The sequence below is a fragment of the Prionailurus viverrinus genome, chromosome D3, assembly GCF_022837055.1.
Source record: "Prionailurus viverrinus isolate Anna chromosome D3, UM_Priviv_1.0, whole genome shotgun sequence".
Classification (NCBI taxonomy): domain Eukaryota; kingdom Metazoa; phylum Chordata; class Mammalia; order Carnivora; family Felidae; genus Prionailurus; species Prionailurus viverrinus.
The window spans coordinates 78,636,695-78,658,022 of NC_062572.1; the positions used below are offsets into that span (position 1 = coordinate 78,636,695).

At 42.2% G+C, this 21,328-nt stretch overlaps 1 protein-coding gene and 1 pseudogene across 4 annotated transcripts in view; one reads left to right on the top strand and one right to left on the bottom strand.

The window, feature by feature from the left end:
• The window catches only part of MALT1 (MALT1 paracaspase), a 64,531-nt gene that overhangs the window by 23,326 nt on the left and 19,877 nt on the right, over nt 1-21,328 (top strand). For 3 of the 4 annotated variants that reach the window (XM_047827308.1, XM_047827310.1, XM_047827311.1), the window contains exons 4-10: nt 5,118-5,277; nt 7,569-7,747; nt 8,418-8,514; nt 9,036-9,065; nt 12,080-12,106; nt 13,951-13,983; nt 19,201-19,404. In XM_047827308.1, coding sequence (XP_047683264.1) covers nt 5,118-5,277; nt 7,569-7,747; nt 8,418-8,514; nt 9,036-9,065; nt 12,080-12,106; nt 13,951-13,983; nt 19,201-19,404 — 730 coding nt within the window. The remainder of the gene's footprint in view (nt 1-5,117; nt 5,278-7,568; nt 7,748-8,417; nt 8,515-9,035; nt 9,066-12,079; nt 12,107-13,950; nt 13,984-19,200; nt 19,405-21,328) is intronic. The other variant, XM_047827309.1, reaches the window with a different exon arrangement.
• LOC125148884 (40S ribosomal protein S11-like) lies at nt 371-861 on the bottom strand (annotated as a pseudogene).

Consider the following 21,328-nt stretch of genomic DNA (forward strand, 5'->3'; position numbering starts at 1 on the left):
TATGTTTTAGAATTTTGATCTGATAGACATGGCTGTGTTACTACTGAAGTAGTGAAAAATCATCATTTTGCTAAGACAGTCCCTTGTCATGTTAAAAAAAGGTAAGCAATAATAAAATCAATTCTTTAGTCACTAAAAATTGTGGAAATTAGGAATCACTCGGAGCAACAACGTTAACAGAGGGTAAATATTGCCAGTACATTCTAACATATCCATACAGAACTCCTTACAACAAATTATATTCCAACCAAAGTCTCGCTTTTTTTCTTTTTCTTTCTTTCTTTCTTTTTTTTTTTTTTTTTTTTTTTTTTTGGAAAATAACTGTATTTTCCAAATACAGTTTCCAATATTGAGGGTGTGGACAGATGTCTCAGAACTTCTGGAATCGCTTCTTGCTGCCAGCAGCCTTCGCGACTTTGAGCACATTGAAGCACGGTCTTGCTCGAGGGCCGGCGCTGGCCCACTGTGACCGTGTTGCCCATCTGGATCCCCGAAGCAGGGGGACAGGTGCACGGGCGTGTTCTTGTGGCGTTTCTCGAAGCGCTCGCCCTTTCCCCTGCAGTGGAGGAGGTCTCGGTGGATGACAGCGGTCTTCGGCGTCTTCGTCCCGGTCACCACACCAGGCAGAATCCACCCTCAGATGGAGACATCGGCACTCAAGGGGCATTTCTTGTCAATACAGGGGCCCTCGGTGGCCTCCTTGGGCATCTTGAAACCCAGACCAATGTTTTTATAGTTTCGTGGGAGCTTCTCCTTGCCAGTGTCTCCCATCGAGACCCCCTTCTTCTCTTGAAAGATGGTTGGCTGCCTCGGGTGGGCACACTCAGCCTGAGGGTCCACCATCTTCCCAGCTGCCCGAAGAAAGGCAACCGAAATCTTTAATTAAGATCTTTCCAAGGTGACATGGAAGGTTAATGGAATGTTATTTTAAACATTCCACGTAACTATTATATCAAAAGATTTAGGCTATTGTGGTAGATTCTGAAGTAAAATTCAGGCTGGTGGAGGGGAGCGTTTATTCCTCTTGTGGAAATATGGTATCCCTGCACCACCCAGTAAGGAATCTAAAATCACATATTGGAATCCTTTTTTTCTTAAAAGTTCTTTGAGCTCTCTGCCACTGGGCTTTTCCCACCCGTCTGTCCGGCCCATGTTGTGTCTCACTTTAGTGGGCCTCTCTCCTCTCTTTCCACCTCCCCTCACTCCCTTTCCTCCTAGATTGTACCTTGAAACTCCATATTCTTTTCACCCTGCTAGTCAAATAACCAAGCTTTCTTCCGAATTCAGTGCAAAGTCTACATTTGCAAACCTGAAACTAAGTTAAAGAGCCATTCTGAGATTATCATCTTTCCTTTAGTGGGATCATTCTGTGCCTTAGAAGAAATCTGTGGTTTTGTACAATTTTGAATTTCCATCCCTTACGCACAAGTAAGGTAGAGCAGCCAAACTGTAGTGAGAGATTGCGTGTAGCCTCTGGTGTTAGGCCTCTGTTGGAACCCTGACTAGCGTTATTAGTCATGTGAATTCCTGTCATCCGGGGTTATGAGGATTTAATGGACAGGATGTTTCATACACTAGGCTTTCAAGAAATGGTAACTAAAGTTATTTTTAACAGGGCACCTGGTTGGCTCAGTCAGTTGAGCATCCAGCTTCGACCCTGGTCACGATCTCACTGTTTCTGGGTTTGAGCCCCAAGTCAGGCTCTGTGCTGACAGTTCAGAGCCTGGAGCCTGCTTCAGATTCTATGTCTCCCTCTCTCTCTGCCCCTCCCCTGCTCACGCTCTGTTTCTCTCTCTCTCTGAAAAATAAATATTTTTAAAAAATTTTTAATAAAAAATAAAAATAAAGTGATTTTTAACATTTTCTCAATTGCAGAGTTGCTTTTATTTTAATAAATGCCTTCTGAAAGAGAAACAACATAAAACTTACAACATTAAGAATATCATTTGTAGGGGCGCCTGGGTAGCTCAGTCGGTTAAGCGTCTGACTTCGGCTCAGGTCATGATCTCACGATTCGTGAGTTCGAACCCCTCACTGGGCTCTCTGCTGTCGGCGCAAAGCCTGCTTGAGATCCTCTCCCTCTCTCTCTCTCTCTGTCCCTTTCCTGTTCTCTCTAAAATAAATAAACATTAAATATATATATATATATATATATATATATATATATATATATATATCATTTGTAAAATATGCCCTGGTTTGAGAAAGGTAAAAATGTAGGGGGTGGGGAGTACTTCTTAGATTTGAAGAGTTATAATAGACTCTAAAGCCCTCACAAGTCGAGTTGTATTGAACCATTATTTTTTAAATATCTTTTTTTAAAAAAACGTTTATTCATTTTTGAGAGACAGAGACAGACAGAGCATGAGCGGGAGAGGGGCACAGAGAAAGAGGGAGACACAGACTCTGAAGCAGGCTCCAGGCTCCGAGCTGTCAGCACAGAGCCAGACAGACGTGGGGCCCGAACCCAGGAACCGTGAACCGTGAGATCGTGACCTGAGCCGAAGTCAGCCGCTTAACCAACCGAGCCTCCCAGGCACCCCTTGTTGAACCATTCTTATGTTCATGAGGCTATTTTAAGAGCTATTCCTTTTTATTTTTATTCTTTTGGGCTTTTTTATTCTGAGAGAGAAAGAGAGCGTGCTCACACAAGCAGGGAGAGCGGGAGAGAGAGAATCCCAAGCAGGCTCCATCCACACTGTCAGCGCAGAGACCGATGCAGGGCTTGAACCCACAAACAGCGAGATCATGACCTGAGCCAAAATTAAGAGACACTTAACTGACCCAGCCACCCAGGAGCCCCTTAAGAGCTGTTCATTTAACAGATACCTGATGAGCACCTGTTTCGTGCCAGGCCAGGATCTCAGGCCATGAGGATGAAGCACTGACACGCAGGGTCCTGCCCCCCCGCCCCGGGGAGAGACAGTAAACAAATAAGAGAGTTCTTTGAGCTCAGAACCATGAGGAAAATAAACAGGGTGATATAAAGTGAGATGCACTGAAGTCTTAAGCAGGAGAAATAACATGATGGGATTTACGTTTTTAAAACACAAGGCCCCTGCTTGGAGAGAAGCAAGAGAGGAGCAAGAGGCCCAGTTAGCCGGTGCCCGAGCTGGCCTGGGCATGGTGGCAGCGTGGCTAGAGTGAGGCCGTGCAGCGGGAGCAAAGCGCCCAGGCCAGGTTACTTTACAGGCAGAGTTTCACCAGCCCCGATGGAAGAAAAAGGAAGGGAGATCAAGGATCACCCCTGGATTGGTGACTGAAGCATCTGGGGACGTGTTCTATACTGAGGTATTGAAGGTTGGGAGAGAACTAGACTTAGGGAGAAAAAGCAAGGAAGTGGCTTTAGATGTGTTAAGTTCAAAATGCCTGTTGGACATCTGCATGAATCAGCTGGGCAGTTTGGATATCTGGAGACACATTGGAAGTTTATGTTATGGAAGAGGACCCAGTAAAGGGACTAAGAAGAAATCTGCAAGAGGGAAGGGAGGACATCCAGCAGAGAGAGATACGAAGCCTCAAGGGGAAAGTATTGTAGGAAGGAAGGGGCAGTTCGCATTCTCGGTGCTGCTGAGAGGAGGGGATGTGGGTCGAGGGAGGTTTGTTTGGGGTGTTTTTATTTAAGATACAAAGTACTAGAGTAGTTTTTTGAGAGTGATGCGATAAAAGAAACAGATGCTAAAGCAGGGAGAAAATCGCCAGGAGCAAGGGAAGAGGTTGGGATTGGCAGAGGAGGAAGAGGTTTTCCTCTACCCTCTTAGGTTCAGCCTCTGGGTGCCTGTGAATTAACTGATGAAGTACAGATTAACAAGAGAAAAAGGTTTTTTTTCCTATGGGAACTTACAAAGGAAGTAGCTCTGTGAATAAGCCAGCAGCTTACATACTTACTTAACAGGGAAAAGGGAGGAGGGAGAAAGACGTGTATGGGAAGAATGAGTGGGTTTCTCTAGGAAATGCGAAGAGGTTTCTAGAAGAAGAAACAGATAAGAAAGTTTGTGATAATATTTCTTCGTGCAGGTGCAAGTGGTCTTTCATCATCACGGCCATAAAACTCTTCCTGGAGAGGGGATTTATGGTAGGTTTACTCTTAGTCTCCCTCCCGGATAAAGTCACCCCGAAGGGGGAATTTCCGGTAGCCTCATTGCCCGGAAGTTTTTGCTTTTAGTCAGATAGGGGAGTCGCTGGGAAAGCCGCTTTCTGCAGTCTGTTCATCCCGGACGTCTTCAGCTTGAGCCAGTCTGCCTACCGAGCCTCGCCATGGTGCCAAGTGCAGCCCGCCATCCTAGCTGTCAAATCTTCAGCAAAATGCCCTGGGCCTGGTGCAGGTTCTGAGGGGGTGAGAGTTGAATTCAGTTGGTTGGGGTTTGGAGAGAGAGAGAGAGATGAACTTACTAAACCGCGCTTGCAAGGAATCTAACGGAATGGAATGAGGTACATGACTCAGCTCCTTGGCAACGTGCCGGAGGTGGGTGGCCCTTACAGATTAACGAGTAAAGGGGAAAGAAACCTTAATGTGGTGACCAAAGCCCTGAGGGGAGAGCTTGGGAGACCCTTGGACGGCCATCCTTCTCATCACCGACATGCTTTCCATAGCCCTTCTCCGCCCAGACCCTGAAAGAAGTGTAGTAGTTAAGGAGTCTGTCCTCTTACGGAATTTTGCAGATGAAAAATTAGGGTCTCAAGGTAAAAAAAAAAAACAAAAAACTTGCTTATGTGTATTCGCAGCTAATTTGGCCATAACTGAAATTAATAGCCAGGCCTAACTTTCTGTGTTACTTATACATTTGCCATTGTAGATTTCTTTGAATACTGATGATTTGAACAGTTTTAAATGACAAAATAGACGATTTTCTGTTTGGGGGAGAACTATGGGAGAGAGCTTAACTCTCTGGTTAATGCATTTGTAAAAGAGTGTGAATTTCTAAGACTTTAATCTTAAATTACTCAAAATGTTGCTTGGTTGTTTTGTTTTTTTTAAGTAAAAAATATTTCAGGACTTGAGAAAAGATACGCTTTTCAAAGCTCCGAGGAAATCAACACATTTTTTACACAGCACACTTTATAAGGCGTGTTTTGATGAGTCATTCATTTACATTCTCTTACTGATTCTTTCACAGATTCCAAACGGAAATGCATCAGAACTAATTTTTAACACCGTGCACGTAAAAGATGCAGGCTTTTACGTCTGTCGAGTTAATAACAATTTCACCTTTGAATTCAGCCAGTGGTCACAGCTGGATGTTTGTGATGTCACAGAAGTAACAGGAAACCTCCAGGGTAAGTGATAAATTAAAGTGAATACTGGAATGGGAATCGCCTTACTTTATTTCAGATGTTTAATTTCATAGCATCAAAAATAGTACCGGAAGCTCACATGTGTACTTACCACCAATAGAAGATCACCAGTTGCTAAGATTTTTATCTCCTGTGCTTTGAGTCCTTCTCGGTGAAGGTTGATATGTATACGCATATATACGTATATGTAGATGCCTTAAGATGACCTGGAACCTCAGACTGGCCCTGGTACTGACCTCTGGGAACTTCCTTCTCTTTCTTTCTCCACTGTATATTTTTCTCCCAAACACTCGTATTACTCTGAACATACTGTGTTGTGGAATAAAACCTCTAGAGTCGATGTTGACATGAAAGGGCGCGTATCGTTCACTGCAGTAAAGTGTTTCAATCAGACTGTTTTTCTAGTCCTTGTCATCTGTCTACTTAGTCCAGTAACTGGTATTGATTTAAAAACTCAGTCTGTTCTAAAGAGTCGCCCTCAGATGTTATTTTTCTTATTCACACTCACAGTCAAGAACCATATTCTTTGTCATTTTGCCAGACAAAAAGAATAGGTGGGAAACAGACTTTGTTACCAGTCTGTCTTCCATTCTTCTGTCTCAATGTAGCTTTTCCTATACCTGAATAAACAATCTCTAAAAATAGTCATGATGAAGAGAACTATTTTTGTCTTTCCTGAATATTTCTGTGCATGTAATGAACTTTAATATGTTTATAAGTGAAATCCTCTGCATGCAGAGGGCATTTGAGTCTAGCATGAAGCATGTACGTATGATTTACATGGTGGGATTTTACATTCTTACGTAAGCATGAGACAAAGGCAGTGTGATGGAAAGCCAGACGCTGGCCATGCTGTCTGTTACACTGTGTGTGTTGTGTAGAACAAAAAGCATTGAACAGAGTAAAAGGTGATGTGTGTATATGAGAAAGTCAATTATATGATATCATCCCAGTACATTCTTTTGTACATTTTAGTCCTGTTTACTTTCTCTTTGTTGATAAGAGGATGTGAACTGTAGAGTTGCCAGCCAGTTCCCCATATTAGAGAAGAACTAAAAAGAGAGTATAAAAGAAAATAAGAGAAAGAACACTGGTGAATTAAGGTGTCAAAAAAAATAAAATAGCCTCGCTGGCCTTATTTGTGAAGCCTAATTGCTTTTAGCATATAGAGGTATTTTTTCCCATTTTCTTTGTATCAAATTTGTATTAAACCTAAATACCTTTCTCGATGGCGCTGTTTGTGACCCAGCCAGTAGACTCCCACGGTGTGCTTTTTTGGGTTCCGCCCCTCCCCCTGATTTTGTCAGAGTCTTCACCTTTTTTGAATTGAACTGTTTTAGAAAAATGAAAAAAAATAAAGTTAGGTGCATGAAATCCTATTCGTTCAGCAAAGACTGATCACCTGCCGTGTGTGAGACACCAACTTTCAGGACAGAGACTTGGGGCTGTGTTAACACTGGTAAGACCTCCTTCCTCGAGGACCTTAGAGCAACACGAGCGTTCAATAAATAACGCTCTGTGGTGTCTACCTCAGGAAGAAATGCTAGTGATAGTCCATTCATATTTATTCCATGCTGATAACAAAACCCCTCCTTTTAATAAGCTAAACAGTAGAATGTAGCACTTTCTGTTTGAAATATGAATATCACTCAAGGTGTTAATAAGTCATTTGCCCCCACCAAAAAGATTCTGTGGCCAAACACATGTGAAAACCGCTTGAACGATTTTCCCTTCTTGAATACACAAAGCATACTAATGATTAAAGCTCTGAGAAGTCCTGCAATAAAAAATCTGTGTAACTGTATTTAACCCAGAATTTTCCAAACTTACTTGTCTACAGCATCCTGTTTTTTCTAGTTTTTTCAAAAGTTTTTATTCATTTTTGAGAGGGAGACCGAGAGAGAGCAGGGGAGGGGCAGAGAGAGAGGAACAGAGAGAGAATCCCAAGCAGGCTTTGCAGTGTCAGTACAGAGCCCGATGCGGGACTCAAACTCACAAACTGTGAGGTCATGACCTGAGCCAAAACCAAGAGTTGGGCGCTCAACCCACTGAGCCACCCCGGCGCCCCTCTACAGCATCCTTTTATCCACAGAACATCTCTTAGTATTTCTAGAAGTGCCACAGTTTTATGAAACAGAGTTTGGGGAGAGGCTAGTAAGGGTTACAAAAAAATTAACTTGAAAACACTTTTTCTTTTTTCAGTTAAAAGGAAAAAAGTATTGTTAACCTAGAGATTTTATTTATGTTCAGTGATATTTTTCTTTTAATTTCAGGGAGTTTGGATGGCATCTCTGAATCCAAGTTGCAAATCTGCGTTGAGCCAAGGTCCCAAAAGCTGATGCCTGGCAGCACGTTGCTTTTACAGTGTGTGGCTGTTGGAAGCCCTATTCCTCACTACCAGTGGTTCAAAAATGAGTCACCATTAATACATGAGACAAAAAAGCTATACATGGTAGGAAGTTGGTTATTTGCGTATTTTGTGTGTTGATATAGAAAGTAAATAGTATAATTAAAAATTAAGACAGACATTAAAATTCATATCCTTTGGGGAGTTTTCACGTTTTCCTTGTTTTCTTTTCAAGTCCCTTGTTGTTCAATATTAACTGATTCTTATATTTTTTTTTATTAAAAAAAATTTTTTTTAATGTTTATTTATTTTTGAGACAGAGAGAGACAGAGCATGAACGGGGGAGGGTCAGAGAGAGGGAGACACAGAATCTGAAACAGGCTTCAGGCTCTGAGCTGTCAGCACAGAGCCCGACGTGGGGCTCGAACTCACGGACCGTGAGATCATGACCTGAGCCGAAGTCAGCCGCTTAACTGACTGAGCCACCCAGGCGCCCCCTGATTCTTATATTTTTAAAAGTACTGGACCATAACACTAGCCCACATCTAAGGGCTTATACTAAAATGTCAGATAGTATTGCGCCTAACTTACCATTATTAGAGTCACTAATATTTGCCTGCTAATATTTAACCTAATAAATGGAAATGATGTAAGAATATCTAAAGTCCTCTGAGATCTTATAGGTTTTTTCCTGACTTCAAAATAACTTTTTCTCCAAGCCAATTTAGATTAAAATTGAGAAGGAAATGTGTGTGTGCTCTGATATTGATAATAGGTGCCTTATGTGGATCTGGAACACCAAGGGACCTACTGGTGTCACGTATATAACGATCGAGACAGTCAAGATAGCAAGAAGGTAGAAATCATCATAGGTAAGCAGTCTTACTCAGTGTTCTCACGAATGGAGTACAATACAAATTATTTAAAATGAAACATGTAAGCCCCGGAAATTCTACTTTTTACCTCATTGTATTTAATGGTGTGTTAAGTCTCGGGAGTTACGTTGTTTATATAGAAATGCGAGAGAATACTTACTTCACAATCATAAACGTTTGTGGGGAAAAAAGTATTCTTTAAAAACTTTAGTTATCAAAATCTTGATTTAAGTGGGCAAAGAGTTTCAACAGCACATCTTTTTAAAACGGAGCGCTACAGACCTAGAAAGGAAAGAATGATTACCAACCAACAATCCACATTATGAAGTTCGTAATTTGGGAGTTGTTCTGTTCAGGCTTACTGCATTTATAGTGAGGTCGTCCACAGTAGGAGACGTCGATGCACATGTTGGTTTGCCAACATATTTGTATGATATTTATTTCTCTGTTTACCTGATGGCTGCCCTTCCTGAGAGCATGAATTACACTGTATTCACATTTGTTTTCTCTGGAACAAGGAAGAACAGATGCAGTGGAGTGCACTGAAGGTAGCGTAATCCTTTGGTTTGAACCCGAATACCCTGCATGCTGGTTCCTCTGGGGAGCGGTGGAGTGCTCTGTCTAGCCTGCTGAGTGCAGCGATGGAAAAAATACTAGCTATAAGAAAGAGATTTCGCTGAACGATACTGTATCTCAGTGTTAAGGTTCGTAAATTGCCAGCGACACTGTCAAATGGACACACGTAACTAATTTCCACGTGACTAATTTCCAGTTGACCTTCTGTCGCATACCGTAGCGTTACTGCACATCTTCTGAATAGGAAATACTTGCAGTTAATTCTTAATGTTAATTTTTACCTGGAGAGTCTGTTAAAGAGACGGATGGCTGTACTATCATGGATAGCCATTTGGATGATCGCAGCCATCCTTTTAGCCACGGTTGCGTGCTGCTCTGATGCGAACGTCTTTCCGCGAGAGTTTCCCGCGAGAGTTTCAGGACAGGCAGTTTCTTGTGGAGCACGTGTTTTGTCCGGTTTCTGATATTTGTTGCAACGTAAACAATTTTACGAATGAAGATCCATTTTTGAAGCTACAAGTCTATAGATGAATCCACTGTGGCATCTTTGTCATAGTGTATAAAGAGAACCGGACAAGAATTCAACATAAGCTTTTAAGTTGTTTTAATTCTGTGAAGCATTGCGTATAAGTTCTAATGAGTAAATTGGAATACTTAAGTTACCTCCTTCCCTTAGCATATCACATTTTTCACGAAATTCGATTTGTAGATAGCAAAGTATTTTTTCAATTCCTGCTTTACACTTTTACTTAACCTTGGGCTCCACGCGGGTAAAGTAAAAAAAAAAAAAAAAAAAAAAAAATGATGTTAAATCTTCTGGTTTCTAGACTTTCCTGTCTTTCATTTCTCTCTGGTGTCACATTGACGTGCTGTAATTACTGGTCTTGTCCCAAAGCATACTTTTGACCAAGAACTCTCTAGCATAAAGGGATCCCAGTCCTGTTGTCCACAGGGGCCTTACATGAGAGAAGTTCTGTGAAGAAATCCTAACAAACTCGTCCTCCTCCTCTTATTCCTTTTTTGCCTCTGGTTGCATGATTTTCTCCACCCTCCTAACGTTGGATATCTCTAAGAACTAACATACACACGAGCACTGCTGTTTGGCTCTAGGGCAATGCATGGAAATCACCGTCCTGCTGGGGTGCTGCTATGGGGTGCCTGTATGCTTCTCTGTGGTTTTCACAATGGCAAACATTATTAAATTCTGATTTTCACACAAATCCTCTCGGCACGCTTAGAGACGAAGATCCAACTATGCAACTACTTCAGGAATTTCCAATGGAAAAATTAGATCCAACTTTTCTTTCTCAAAGAGCGTAAAAGTTGAGATGTTTTCTAATTGGCAGATTGACACATACCATTAACAGTGTCCCACTTCGTATCTTTTTTGGTTTTTTTAGCCTGCAGAATATGATGTTACTTACTTCATTTTATGAATTTTGTTAAAGATACTTAATCAGGACAAAAGTGGGGATTGGATAGGTGAAGCTTGGGATTTTTTTTTTTTTCAACATTTATTTTTGAGAGACAGAGAGAGACAGAGCATGAGTCCGGGGCAGAGAAAGAGGGAGACGCAGAATCCAAAGCAGGCTCCAGGCTCCGAGCTGTCAGCACAGAGCCCGACCCGGGGCTCGGACTCACGAAACATGAGATCCTGATCTGAGCCAAAGTCGGACACTTAATCGACTGAGCCACCCAGGCACCCCAAAGCTCAGGAATTTCTTTAGGGCAGTGAAACTATTCTGTATGCTCATTGTAAGGGTGAATACTTGCATGCAAGTTTTTAAAACCATTTAGTAGGAGGCCAGAGGAGGGGGAATCCCTGGATGGAATGCAGAATGTAACCAAAGAATCTAAATGTATTACAAATGTAAAGTGAAGAGGGGGTGGAAGAACAAGGTGCTGACCCAAGTAACTGGAAATGAATGACGTCTGTAAGAGAAGCAAGAGAAATTGTAGAGAGCTCTGTACAATTGATGTAGTGATTATTGATGATACTCAGTTGATTTTACACCACAGAGAAGAGTAAGTTCCTTCATGACATCTTATGACCAATGTAACATTTATAGTCTATTGTTCGTGTTAATTGGCATCTTCATAAGATTTACAAAGGAGAAACAGATGGCTATAATGTCATGGGTATTTGCTTAGATGATTTTATCTGTCCTTTAGGCAGAGAGTGCAGGTTAATAATTCTGAAAGTACTGTACCTCCAAAACACATTACATTGGTCTAACCATGAGAAAAGCATCAACTAATTCAAACTGAGAGAGATGCTACAAAGCACCTCACCAGTAATTTTCACAACTGTCAAGGCCATCGAATCAAGGAAAGGCTCAGGAACTGCCACAACAAAGAACCCAGAGGGGCACCAGAAAATGTAATGTGGTGTCCTGAATGGGGTCCTGGAAAAAAAAAAGAGAGAGAGGGAGGGAGAGAGAGAGAGAGAGAGAGAGAGAGAGAGAGAGAGAATATTAGTGGTTCATTAGTTGTGACAGATACACCTTACTAAACACAAGACGTTAAAATAGGGAAACTGGTGTTTACAGGAACTCTCTTTACTCTCTTCACATTAGTTCTGTAAACCTCAAACTGTTGGACAAGTAAGAGTTTTTTAAAAAAGAAAAAATCATTTGAGATTGTTTCTTAGTTTCAGGAAGTTTACAGTTGAGGCCACAGACCTATCCCTTGACTCTTTTTTGTCCCAAAGGCCAGAATAGCTAAAACTCTGAACACATCATGAAGGAGTCTGTTCAGCTTTTTGCCGTTCAGGGAGCACAGTCATGACTTTGAAGTCCTCGCTGACCCCAGCAGCCTTTCTCCGTGTTCACTGCTTGCGCGCCTCCTCTTGGAAGGTGTTTGGAAAGTTCTAAACTGAACATGCCTGAATAGCTTGAAACCTACCTCTTTGATTGGTCTGACTGTTTGTGCCACGTGGGCAGTGTGATTATTTAAAACTAATCTATTTTCTCTTACTTCATTTTAGATGAATTAAATAATCTCGGATGCCCTGGTGAGTAATATAAATGTAAAATATTAACTTGAATGTAACAACTTAAAAGTACTGTAGATATTCTTTGGCCACAGTGGTACTACTAAACTTTTTTCTTTACTAAAGTAATACAGTGGAGGATTGAAATTGGTACTTCTATGAAGTATAATTTCATGCAAGCAAAAGTATTGAAAATATTCTAGATTACAAGACTGTAGAGACAGAAGCATACTGCAGCCACAGAAAATATCAATGTATATTTTTATCATTGTGTACATGACTCTGTGGCCTAAAAAGGCAGTTACAGGGGGAAGTGCGTGATCTTTAATTTGAAAGGCAAGAAACGGTCTTTGAAAGAATGACGGGGTAACGTTTCCGAACTTGCCAGACTCCTGGGACCTAGTTCAGAGTTGCTCAATCATAGAACACACCTGAGCTAGTCGGGTGGCTTGTCTTTCTCTGAAGCAAGAGAGGATCACTGGTGCTGTACAGAGATACAGCCGGTCGTTGACCATGAAGAGACTGACAGCAGAAGTTTCCGTCACCCTGGCCACTTCTGACCAGATCAGATGTCTGAACAAGCGAAGCTGACGGGAAAGCCTTAGCTGTGGTGACACACATAGTAATGCTGAGGACCACGTCAAGACAGGGGACGTCAGCATGGGCCTGAAATCCTGAAAGGCAGTGATGGAGCCTGTGAAAGTATCTGGAAATGAAACCTTACACAAACAGTTGAAGGAGGCAACTACATCATTGAATATTTACAGCGATCCCTCTTACTTCCCGGCAGGTCATTTCTCATTATTTTAGCACCATAACTAGCCTGCTTAGTTTCGTGCCCATATTTGACTAGTCAGCGTCTGCCATTGTGAGCAGTGACGGGGCTGTGCCCCCTACGCAGATGCAAATTAGACAGACCGGGTCGCCTCCCTTACGGGGGTGCTGTCCTGCTGAGGAGTCTCGTGGGACTGTGCTTCAGACTCCAGACCCACACAGAATTAGGCCTTTTCCTAAATTGGCCTCTTATTTCTTGCCGTTCAGTGAACATTGTGAAAAGTTACCTCGGGAAAACTTCTATGAGAAACCGCCGCTAAGCCTCGGAGATTTTCTTGGCCCCCCTCTTTCATTGTATCCTGATTCCTCAAGAATCAAAAGATGCCCCCCAAAGTGAGGCTTTGAAAAAGAGAACGTTTAAAAACTTGTAACAGGCTCCGGCGTTTTACATGTGCTGTTAAAAACGCAGAGTTACCCTGTGTTGTGGTGGACACATCGCCGACTCCACTCCATCTTTCCCTGTGGCTTCTCCCGCGTGGTCCTGGGCGTGGGAGGTATTCGGCTCTAGGTATACAGATGGCGGAAAGCACGGACTATGGAACGAGGCTGACTGGCTCAGTTGCTTTGAGCCAGCTGCTTCATCTCTCTGTGCTCGGATTCCTCATTTATGTGATGGTGGAAAGATACACCTCGGAGACGAGTTGAGGTTTATTTGAATCCGTTACATTTAAAGCACGCAGAACAGGACCCGGCAGACGTTCAGAAACCGTTCGGCGCTTCTGCCGGTGCCTGGTGCCACCACCCGCCGTCTTCAGACTGGTTTCTACGCGGCCTGTTAAAGATCACTACCCCCAGCCGTGGTGCTGAATTTCCGAAAATAGTCCCCTGTCCCGAGTCTAACTCTGCCCATCCAGGTATGTTTATCAAGAGTCTGAAAATCTTAAAATTATTGGTTAGCCGTTAGGAACCACATTCTGTCCTTTGCTGCTGCCGATCCTGCTGCTCATTGGTTCCGTGTATCTTTAACCCTGCAGATATTTGTATCACCGACAATAACATCCTATCTTTCTTGCATTTTTATCTTTTTGTAGACCATGAAGAGCAAACGGGTGATCAGCCTTTGGGTGAGTAGAGCTTTAAAATGCTTGGCCAAAATACAACTTTGCGGCGCTTTTATGGTGGTCACGAAGGGATTCGAGACATTTTAATTTGGCAGCTGTTCCAAATTCTTAAATGACGTCGAGACCAGATGTTTTATTTTGGATATTGCTAAAAGAAATTACAGCACATGGGGCTTAAAGAGATTATGAATTCAGTTTCTGGGGCCTAGCCAGCTTCTCTGGGGGGATTTCTTTGTTTTGGCAACACGCAGACAAACAAGTAGGTAAACAAGAAACTTGTACATGTTACAGAGAAGTGATCAATGCTAACACGATCGCTTGGTGGGGTTGGAGGTTGGAGAAGCAGCGGAGAGGTTGCGATAGCAGCTTTACGTTTTAAAGGAGAGAAAGACCTGCCAGACGGAACAGAGTTTCGTAAGCACACAGTTGTAGACAGTGAGCCAGTGTGTTGTATTCTGGGGACAGCCAACAACACACAGTCCCCTAGAGCACAAAGAGAAAGCGGGGGAGAGGTCGGAAGACACCAGACCTTGAGGAGCCCCGTTTGTCTCGCGAGCCATTGGAAGGAGACTTGTTGGTAGGGGGCTGAGAGTTGTCTCTCTTAAAGGCCAGTCTTGTACGGGCATAGAAAGTAAACTGGAGGGCAGTGATGTTCTTGGGGGTTTTTTTCTTTTCTTTTTTTTTTTTTTTTTCTTTTTTTGGTTAGGAGGAAAGTTAAGAGACCGTTGCAGTAGTCAGTAGTCTAGATAAGAAATCACCAGAATCTGAACTAAGATAGTACCAGTGAGAACGCAGGAGACGAAGCAGACCCAAGAGATCTTGAAGCGATAGAATCAGTAAGCTGTTCTTATCACCTTCTGTAGGGCATAAAAAGTAGACAGGCGTCCCCATGCTTGCTCGGATTCCTGCTTGGCCCACTAGGTGGGCAGCGATACAACCCACTGAGTTAGAGGACACAGAATGAAAAGCAAGATTCAGGGGATAGGTGACTATCCGTTGGAGACCTAACCCGTCTGAGGTATTTGCATCACATTAGGTGAAGACACAAGGCAGCCGGCGGCAGCCCGTTGTATGTGTGGATCTGGAGCTGTAAGGGAAGGCCAGGATTAGAGACACAGGAGCATCATCAGCGTAGAGGTGGAAATTCAAACCGAGGGGTAGCCCGCAAGAGATTGCCAAAGGCCACAGAGAAAACGGCACAAACTGGGTAATCTTTGGAGGGAGCAGGGGGCCCATAGAGTATTTTTTAACCATTAGAATCATTTGTCACTAATCAGATACTATATAAAAATCTAGATTTTTAGGTTCTTTTGAAAAGTGGTAGCTTTTGACCGGTAGCTACGGCTGAATAGTGGCCGCCCCTTGGCAGAGTGCCTGTGCCCCCCGTTTTCCTGTTGTACAGCCTCGGGCCTGCTTCGCTGTCTCCCCCTTTCTCTGTCCTCCTCCCCTCCTTCCCCATTTGGTCTTGCCATGTTGCTAAATTTCTTTTTTTTTTTTTAATTTTTTTTTTTTTAATGTTTATTTATTTTTGAGACAGAGAGAGACAGCATGAACGGGGGAGGGGCCGAGAGAGAGGGAGACACAGAATCGGAAGCAGGCTCCAGGCTCTGAGCCGTCAGCCCAGAGCCTGACACGGGGCTCGAACTCACGGACCGCGAGATCGTGACCTGGCTGAAGTCGGACGCTCAACCGACTGAGCCACCCAGGCGCCCCTAGCTAAATTTCTTTACATTGTGGCTGGGTCTCAAAAGCGGGAGTCGTCAGGACTCCCTAAGGCTTAGACCCAGAACTGGCGATCGTCTCGCCAAATTATGTTGTTCAAAGAGAATCACAGGGCAGCCCAGATTCAGGGATCGGAGCCTTGCTGAGGGCAAGGATGGGGTGGCTGCTCGGAGGTTCTCTTCTACCACATCTGTAAAGGTAGGCGTGGACTAAGGAACTTGGACTTTATTTTGAGGGACATAGAGATGAAAAGATTCTGTCAGATTTGGGGCTAGTACTCCATTTTTGGTAGCCAAAGGTTTGTGTTTTGTGTGTGTGTGTTTTTTTTTAATAGCACTTAATCTATGTCAAGTTTTTTTCCAGGGGCTCCTGAATATTATTTATTTTGGATGAGATGAGTAACACACTATTAGAATAATTAGATGTGGAACGAATGCTCTAACATTGTGTCGCTTTTTAAAGAATATATTGCGTTAAGCTTTGGAAGATGCCTGGGATCACGTAGTTAAAATACCTTTCTGAAGTGGTTTTATTATTCTATTGTTTAATCAACTGGCATTTATGTTTCCTTTTTCCAATAAATGGTTTGTGTTCAAGAAATTGTGGGTGGCTCTTACAGTAAATGTTTTTCTTCAGAAGATTTCTTCCATTTATTTTTATCACTTGAAAACCATCATGAATTGCTTATGTAGTTGCTATTTTGAAATTGTCTTTGATTCCTCACTCTTCTCTCCCCAGCTTTGCATTTTACCGCTTCTTGCTCTGTCATATCTCTGAAGTCTGGCTTTTCCTTTTCCTTCCTACGACCAATTCCCGGAACGGGTCTTTGTCATCTCTCTGTTGACCTCTGCGGTCTGCTTCTCATCCCAAATACACCCCAGTTCACCTGTCATTCACGAGTAGATTGGGCAAGGTAAGATTTACTTACCCTTCCTCTTCATTACCATTAAACTCGAGAAAATGCCCTCCGACATTTTAGGAATTGGCTATTAAAAACTTATCGTTGGGGAAAATTGTTTAAAGAGCTGTGGTCAACTATTGATACATAGATTTTAAGCCACAGAGTTCTCAAGTTGTTGAACCCTGGCCCTCTGAAAACTGTAGCAGGTGTTCTTTCTAAGTAACAAAACCAATGAATAAGGAATTGACATTGGCAAACACGTGCTCAGTTTGACAACTGGTCTTTTTTTCCCCCAGACTCTAGTGATTTTTTCTGTTACATCCCTTATATTTGTGTTTTGCCAATAAAACGTAGTCTAAAACATGTATTAGAATTAAATTATCATAATATTCCATCAGAATCAGCTCTGTGATTTACAAACACTTTACTACCTGAATAACTTTGGGAACCCATGATTTGGGCTGGAGCATGTAAGTCAGACATTCTCTTACTTTCCCTCACTTAGAGGTAGATTGCACTGAGTCTGTCACTGTATCGATGGGTCCGAATTCTGATAGGGTTGCTGGGCTCCCGGAAAAAGCACCGAAAATTTTCTTTCTGTAGATTAGTCAGGTAACAGTCTTGCTCTAGAGTGGGTACTTTGGTGTAAGGGTACGTACCTAGTTTATTTAAGAAGAAATCTTAAAAAAAAAAAAAAAAAAAAAAAAAAAAAGATCCAAGAAAGGTTAAGTTTTATACTGCCTCCTGTTGGAATCTATCCTGAGTGTCCCCTGCTTTTTCAATGATTTTTAGAACTTAAGGCAGTTCAATAGAAACTTTATATCTGAAGTCTTTGTATATGAAGTAGTCTTGATAATTGGCCTTTTTCTTTTGAATAAAAGAAGAGATTATCATTTGTATAGGACTTGAAGTGACTTTTTACTGAATTAGAAATGTTTAAGGGGCGTCTGGATGGCTCAGTCGGTTAAGCGGTTAAGCGTCTGACTCTTGATTTTGGCTCAGGTCACAGTCTCGTGGTCCGTGAGATGGAGCACCTCGTCAGGCTCCATGCTGACCGTGCCGAGCCTGCTTGGGATTCTCTCTCTCTGCCCTTCCCCCGCTTTCTCTCTGTCTCAAAATAAATAAAAAAGCATTAAAATGTTTTTTTAATGTTTATCATTTCATTTTTTTTCTAAAATATGTGTATTCATGAGAATAAGCAATTTGCAAAAAATCTCTAAGAATGTAAATACAGAATACAGATACCATGACCTAAAAGTATTGGGGCTTTTCACAAAGTAGGGTTTTCTTTCACTTTAAGAGAGTCCCATTCTTGGAGTTGGTGCTAGTTTTTCTCCAGACCTCACTTAACATTAGATTGAAATGTTCTGTGGAAAGAAAAGAAATTTCACCAGAGTTTTGATCAATTTAATGATTTGAAACATCTGAAATTCTATTCCGTATGGCAGACATCACGTCAGCAATGTGATTATTTGTGCCTGTTTCAGTTTCATCGAAGTCGTATTCGTAATTTATAAATAAACTACTTAGTAGCACTTAGTGACAGAGGTTGGTCACCTAAGTCCTGGCCTGTGTCGGGAGGTGGCTCAAGGTCCAACCCAGTGTGGCTCTTCAGCCAAGTGCTCTTGTTACACCTTCCTCACTGCCCCCTGGTATCTCCGTCACATTTCTGCCATGACCTGTGCTGCACATACGAGCCCTCCAGAAAAACATTGTAATAGGTTACTGCTGTCATGGCGCAGCCTCAACTCTTTAACCGCTAACCCCGCCCCCGACTAGCAAACGTATCGTTTTGAAGACCAGCCTTCTACAGCCGTTTTTGGACAAGCAACACACGTGATAAAGCTAGGTGGTACTTTTTAAGGCATCGGTGTGGATCATTTTGCCCCTTGAAAATAGGAAAATTCTTTGTCTAAGAGTACACCTTTGAGCAGAGTCTCTGCACTGAGGTCAGAAAAGAAACTGTTAAGATATTCATACGAAAAGTTTTCACATATCCCTAAGGTCACCCAAATGACCTTTTTAAGAAACCAAAAGGAAACAATACATCAGCTGAGAAAATTCAGATACAGTTCTTGTTAAGTCCCTGCCTTTCTCTCCTCTTTGGTTTTCCCCTTGCTTGCTCTGATGAGAATTTGTCCTGTTCCTCTTTTTGGTGTTTCTTTTTGCTTTTTTTTTTAAGCCTTTTCCGCTGTCAGCAAAACAGAACCTAATTTGATGGGAACCCAGTTACTAACATTGCTTGTTTAAATTTGCTCTAAAAGCTAGTTGAATATTATACTCTTTTTTTTGTTGTTGTAACTCAGTACAAGTATGTGGCTTCCTCTGCAGTTCATCAATAGCCTTGGCCCGAGTGAGCACGAATGAGTCTCACAAGTGAGTGAGCACAACAACTCTCTGTTATCTATCAGCCTGTGCTCCTCACTGGAATTTTCCACATAAAGTAGTACCTCTAAAATGAAATTAAATTAGAACGAGATCTTAATTCGTAAAGCATACAATTTGTTATAATTCTACCATTTCCATAGGTCTTACTTTAGTCTTCATCTTCACATCCTCCCTTTAAATCCCCTCTCTCTCTCTCTTTTTTTTAACAGCAAAGGACAAGGTTGCTCTTTTGATAGGAAATATGAATTACTGGGAACACCCCAAGCTCAAAGCTCCTTTGGTGGATGTGTACGAGTTGACCAACTTGTTAAGACAACTAGATTTCAAAGTTGTTTCGCTGTTGGATCTCACGGAGTATGAGATGCGAAATGCCGTGGATGAATTTTTACTCCTTTTAGACAAAGGAGTTTATGGTAAGATACTTACAGGCCTGTCTTTATAATTAGCCACTCTTCGTTGCACAAGTTAGGTTAAGCGGCAAAAATCAGAAGACGGTCCGATTTGATCATTGTTGAAGTGACCATGTTGTTGAAGTGAAGGAGGAGTTTTGTTCTTGTAAAGACGATGGATTTGATCTTCGTTCTGTAGCTCCATGTGAATAACTAATTAACTCAGTGTCTTTACTTTAATGCCTCTTGTGAAAACATTTTTGTTCTTATTAGAATAGTTCTTTCCTGTCTTTGGTGATTTTGGTTTTTATTGATAAGAGCTGAAGTACAGTAAAGGTTAATGACCAAATGGCAAATTGTATACTCATATATGTACAGTATTGCTGTGTGTGTGTGTGTGTGTGTGTGTGTGTGTGTGTGTAGTACGAAAGGTAACCGAATGTACGTTCTTTATGTCTGTTTCCTTTTTCTAACTATTTCATGGCATTTTCTAATCCTTTAATGGGAACTGGAATTTAGCAAGGATTTGTTAGTGAATGAAACATATGAAAACAGTTTGTAAACTAAAGCTCTGTACAAACATAGTTAAAGGTGGACCTCCACAAAAATTCTAACAGTAAATTTTTAATCATTTTATTCATTCCCTCATGGAAATATGTTAAGAACACCACATATATGGTAAATATTTTTTAAAGAGACAGAGTATGTTGTCAGGAGTAAGTAATCTCTTTGGTAACTTACTTTTTTAAATGAGGATAGCCACAAAAGGCAGGCCAGCCGGCGGGCTCATTTGGGCTGTATTTCACGGGGGGTGGGACGGTGATGCAGTGCGATCACATTTGATTGCCAGGGAAGTGGCATTTCCAGGCCTGTTATTAGGCATGCTGGTGATAAATAAAAAGTATCCGTTTGAAAGCTTTTATATCTTTCAAATTATTTTACTTCAGTAATTTCCTAATAGATTAATTTCTAAATTCAGCCTTTTATTTGTAATGAGACTGATATGATGAGGTAAGCTTGGTGGAATTGCTAATGAGGCTCAAAGGATTTTTTAATTTTGTTTTTAGTGTTCATTTATTTTTGAGAGAGAGACAGAATGCAACTGGGGGAGGGGCAGAGAGAGAGGGAGACACAGAATCCGAAGCAGGCTCCGGGCTCCAAGGTGTCAGCACAGAGCCCAACGCGGGGCTCGAACTCACGAACCATGAGATCGTGACCTGAGCTGAAGTCGGACGCTCAACCGACTGAGCCACCCAGGCACCCCTCATTCTCATTTCTTACTGAAATTGTCACCTTAGCTTTAAGTCCTTTGTCTAGCTTAAACCAAAACTTTTAATTGCGCCTGTAAAGTAGAAAACCAGAAATATTAAAAAGTTGTGGCAAGAAGAGCTCAGCTTGTGCTGAGGCTTTGCCCCGATACAAAAACACCATCGGGGCGTGTGGGCGGCTCCATCGGTTGAGTGGCCCACTCTCGATTTCAGCTCAGGTCATGGTCTCACGGTTCGTGAGTTCATGCCCCACATCAGTCTCTGCACTGACAGCACAGAGCCTGCTTGGAATTCCCTCTCTGCTCTCCGCCCCTCCCCTGCTCGCTTGCTCTCGGCTCTCTAAATAAATAAATAAATAAATAAATAAATGTTAAAGGTTTCTGTTTTGAAGCGTTGTGCGTACCCCAGGCATCAGGCACCAGGCACATCTGATGCAGACGTAAGTGTGGCAGAGGCTTCGCGTCACAGGGCCTTCCTCCTGCACTGCGCCTTCACCTCCAGTTGACGGCCTGTGGGGTGGGGGAGGCCAAGGCAGAGCCGTGGGAGAATTTCGGCATGAACGACTTCAGATGCGGAAAGCATACGCATCCAGGCTTATGCCCTTTTATATCATGTTGCCCATGGGTTTGTAAAAGAAGCAAAAGTTGCCCCAAAACAGAAAGTAGGTAACTCACTTTGGA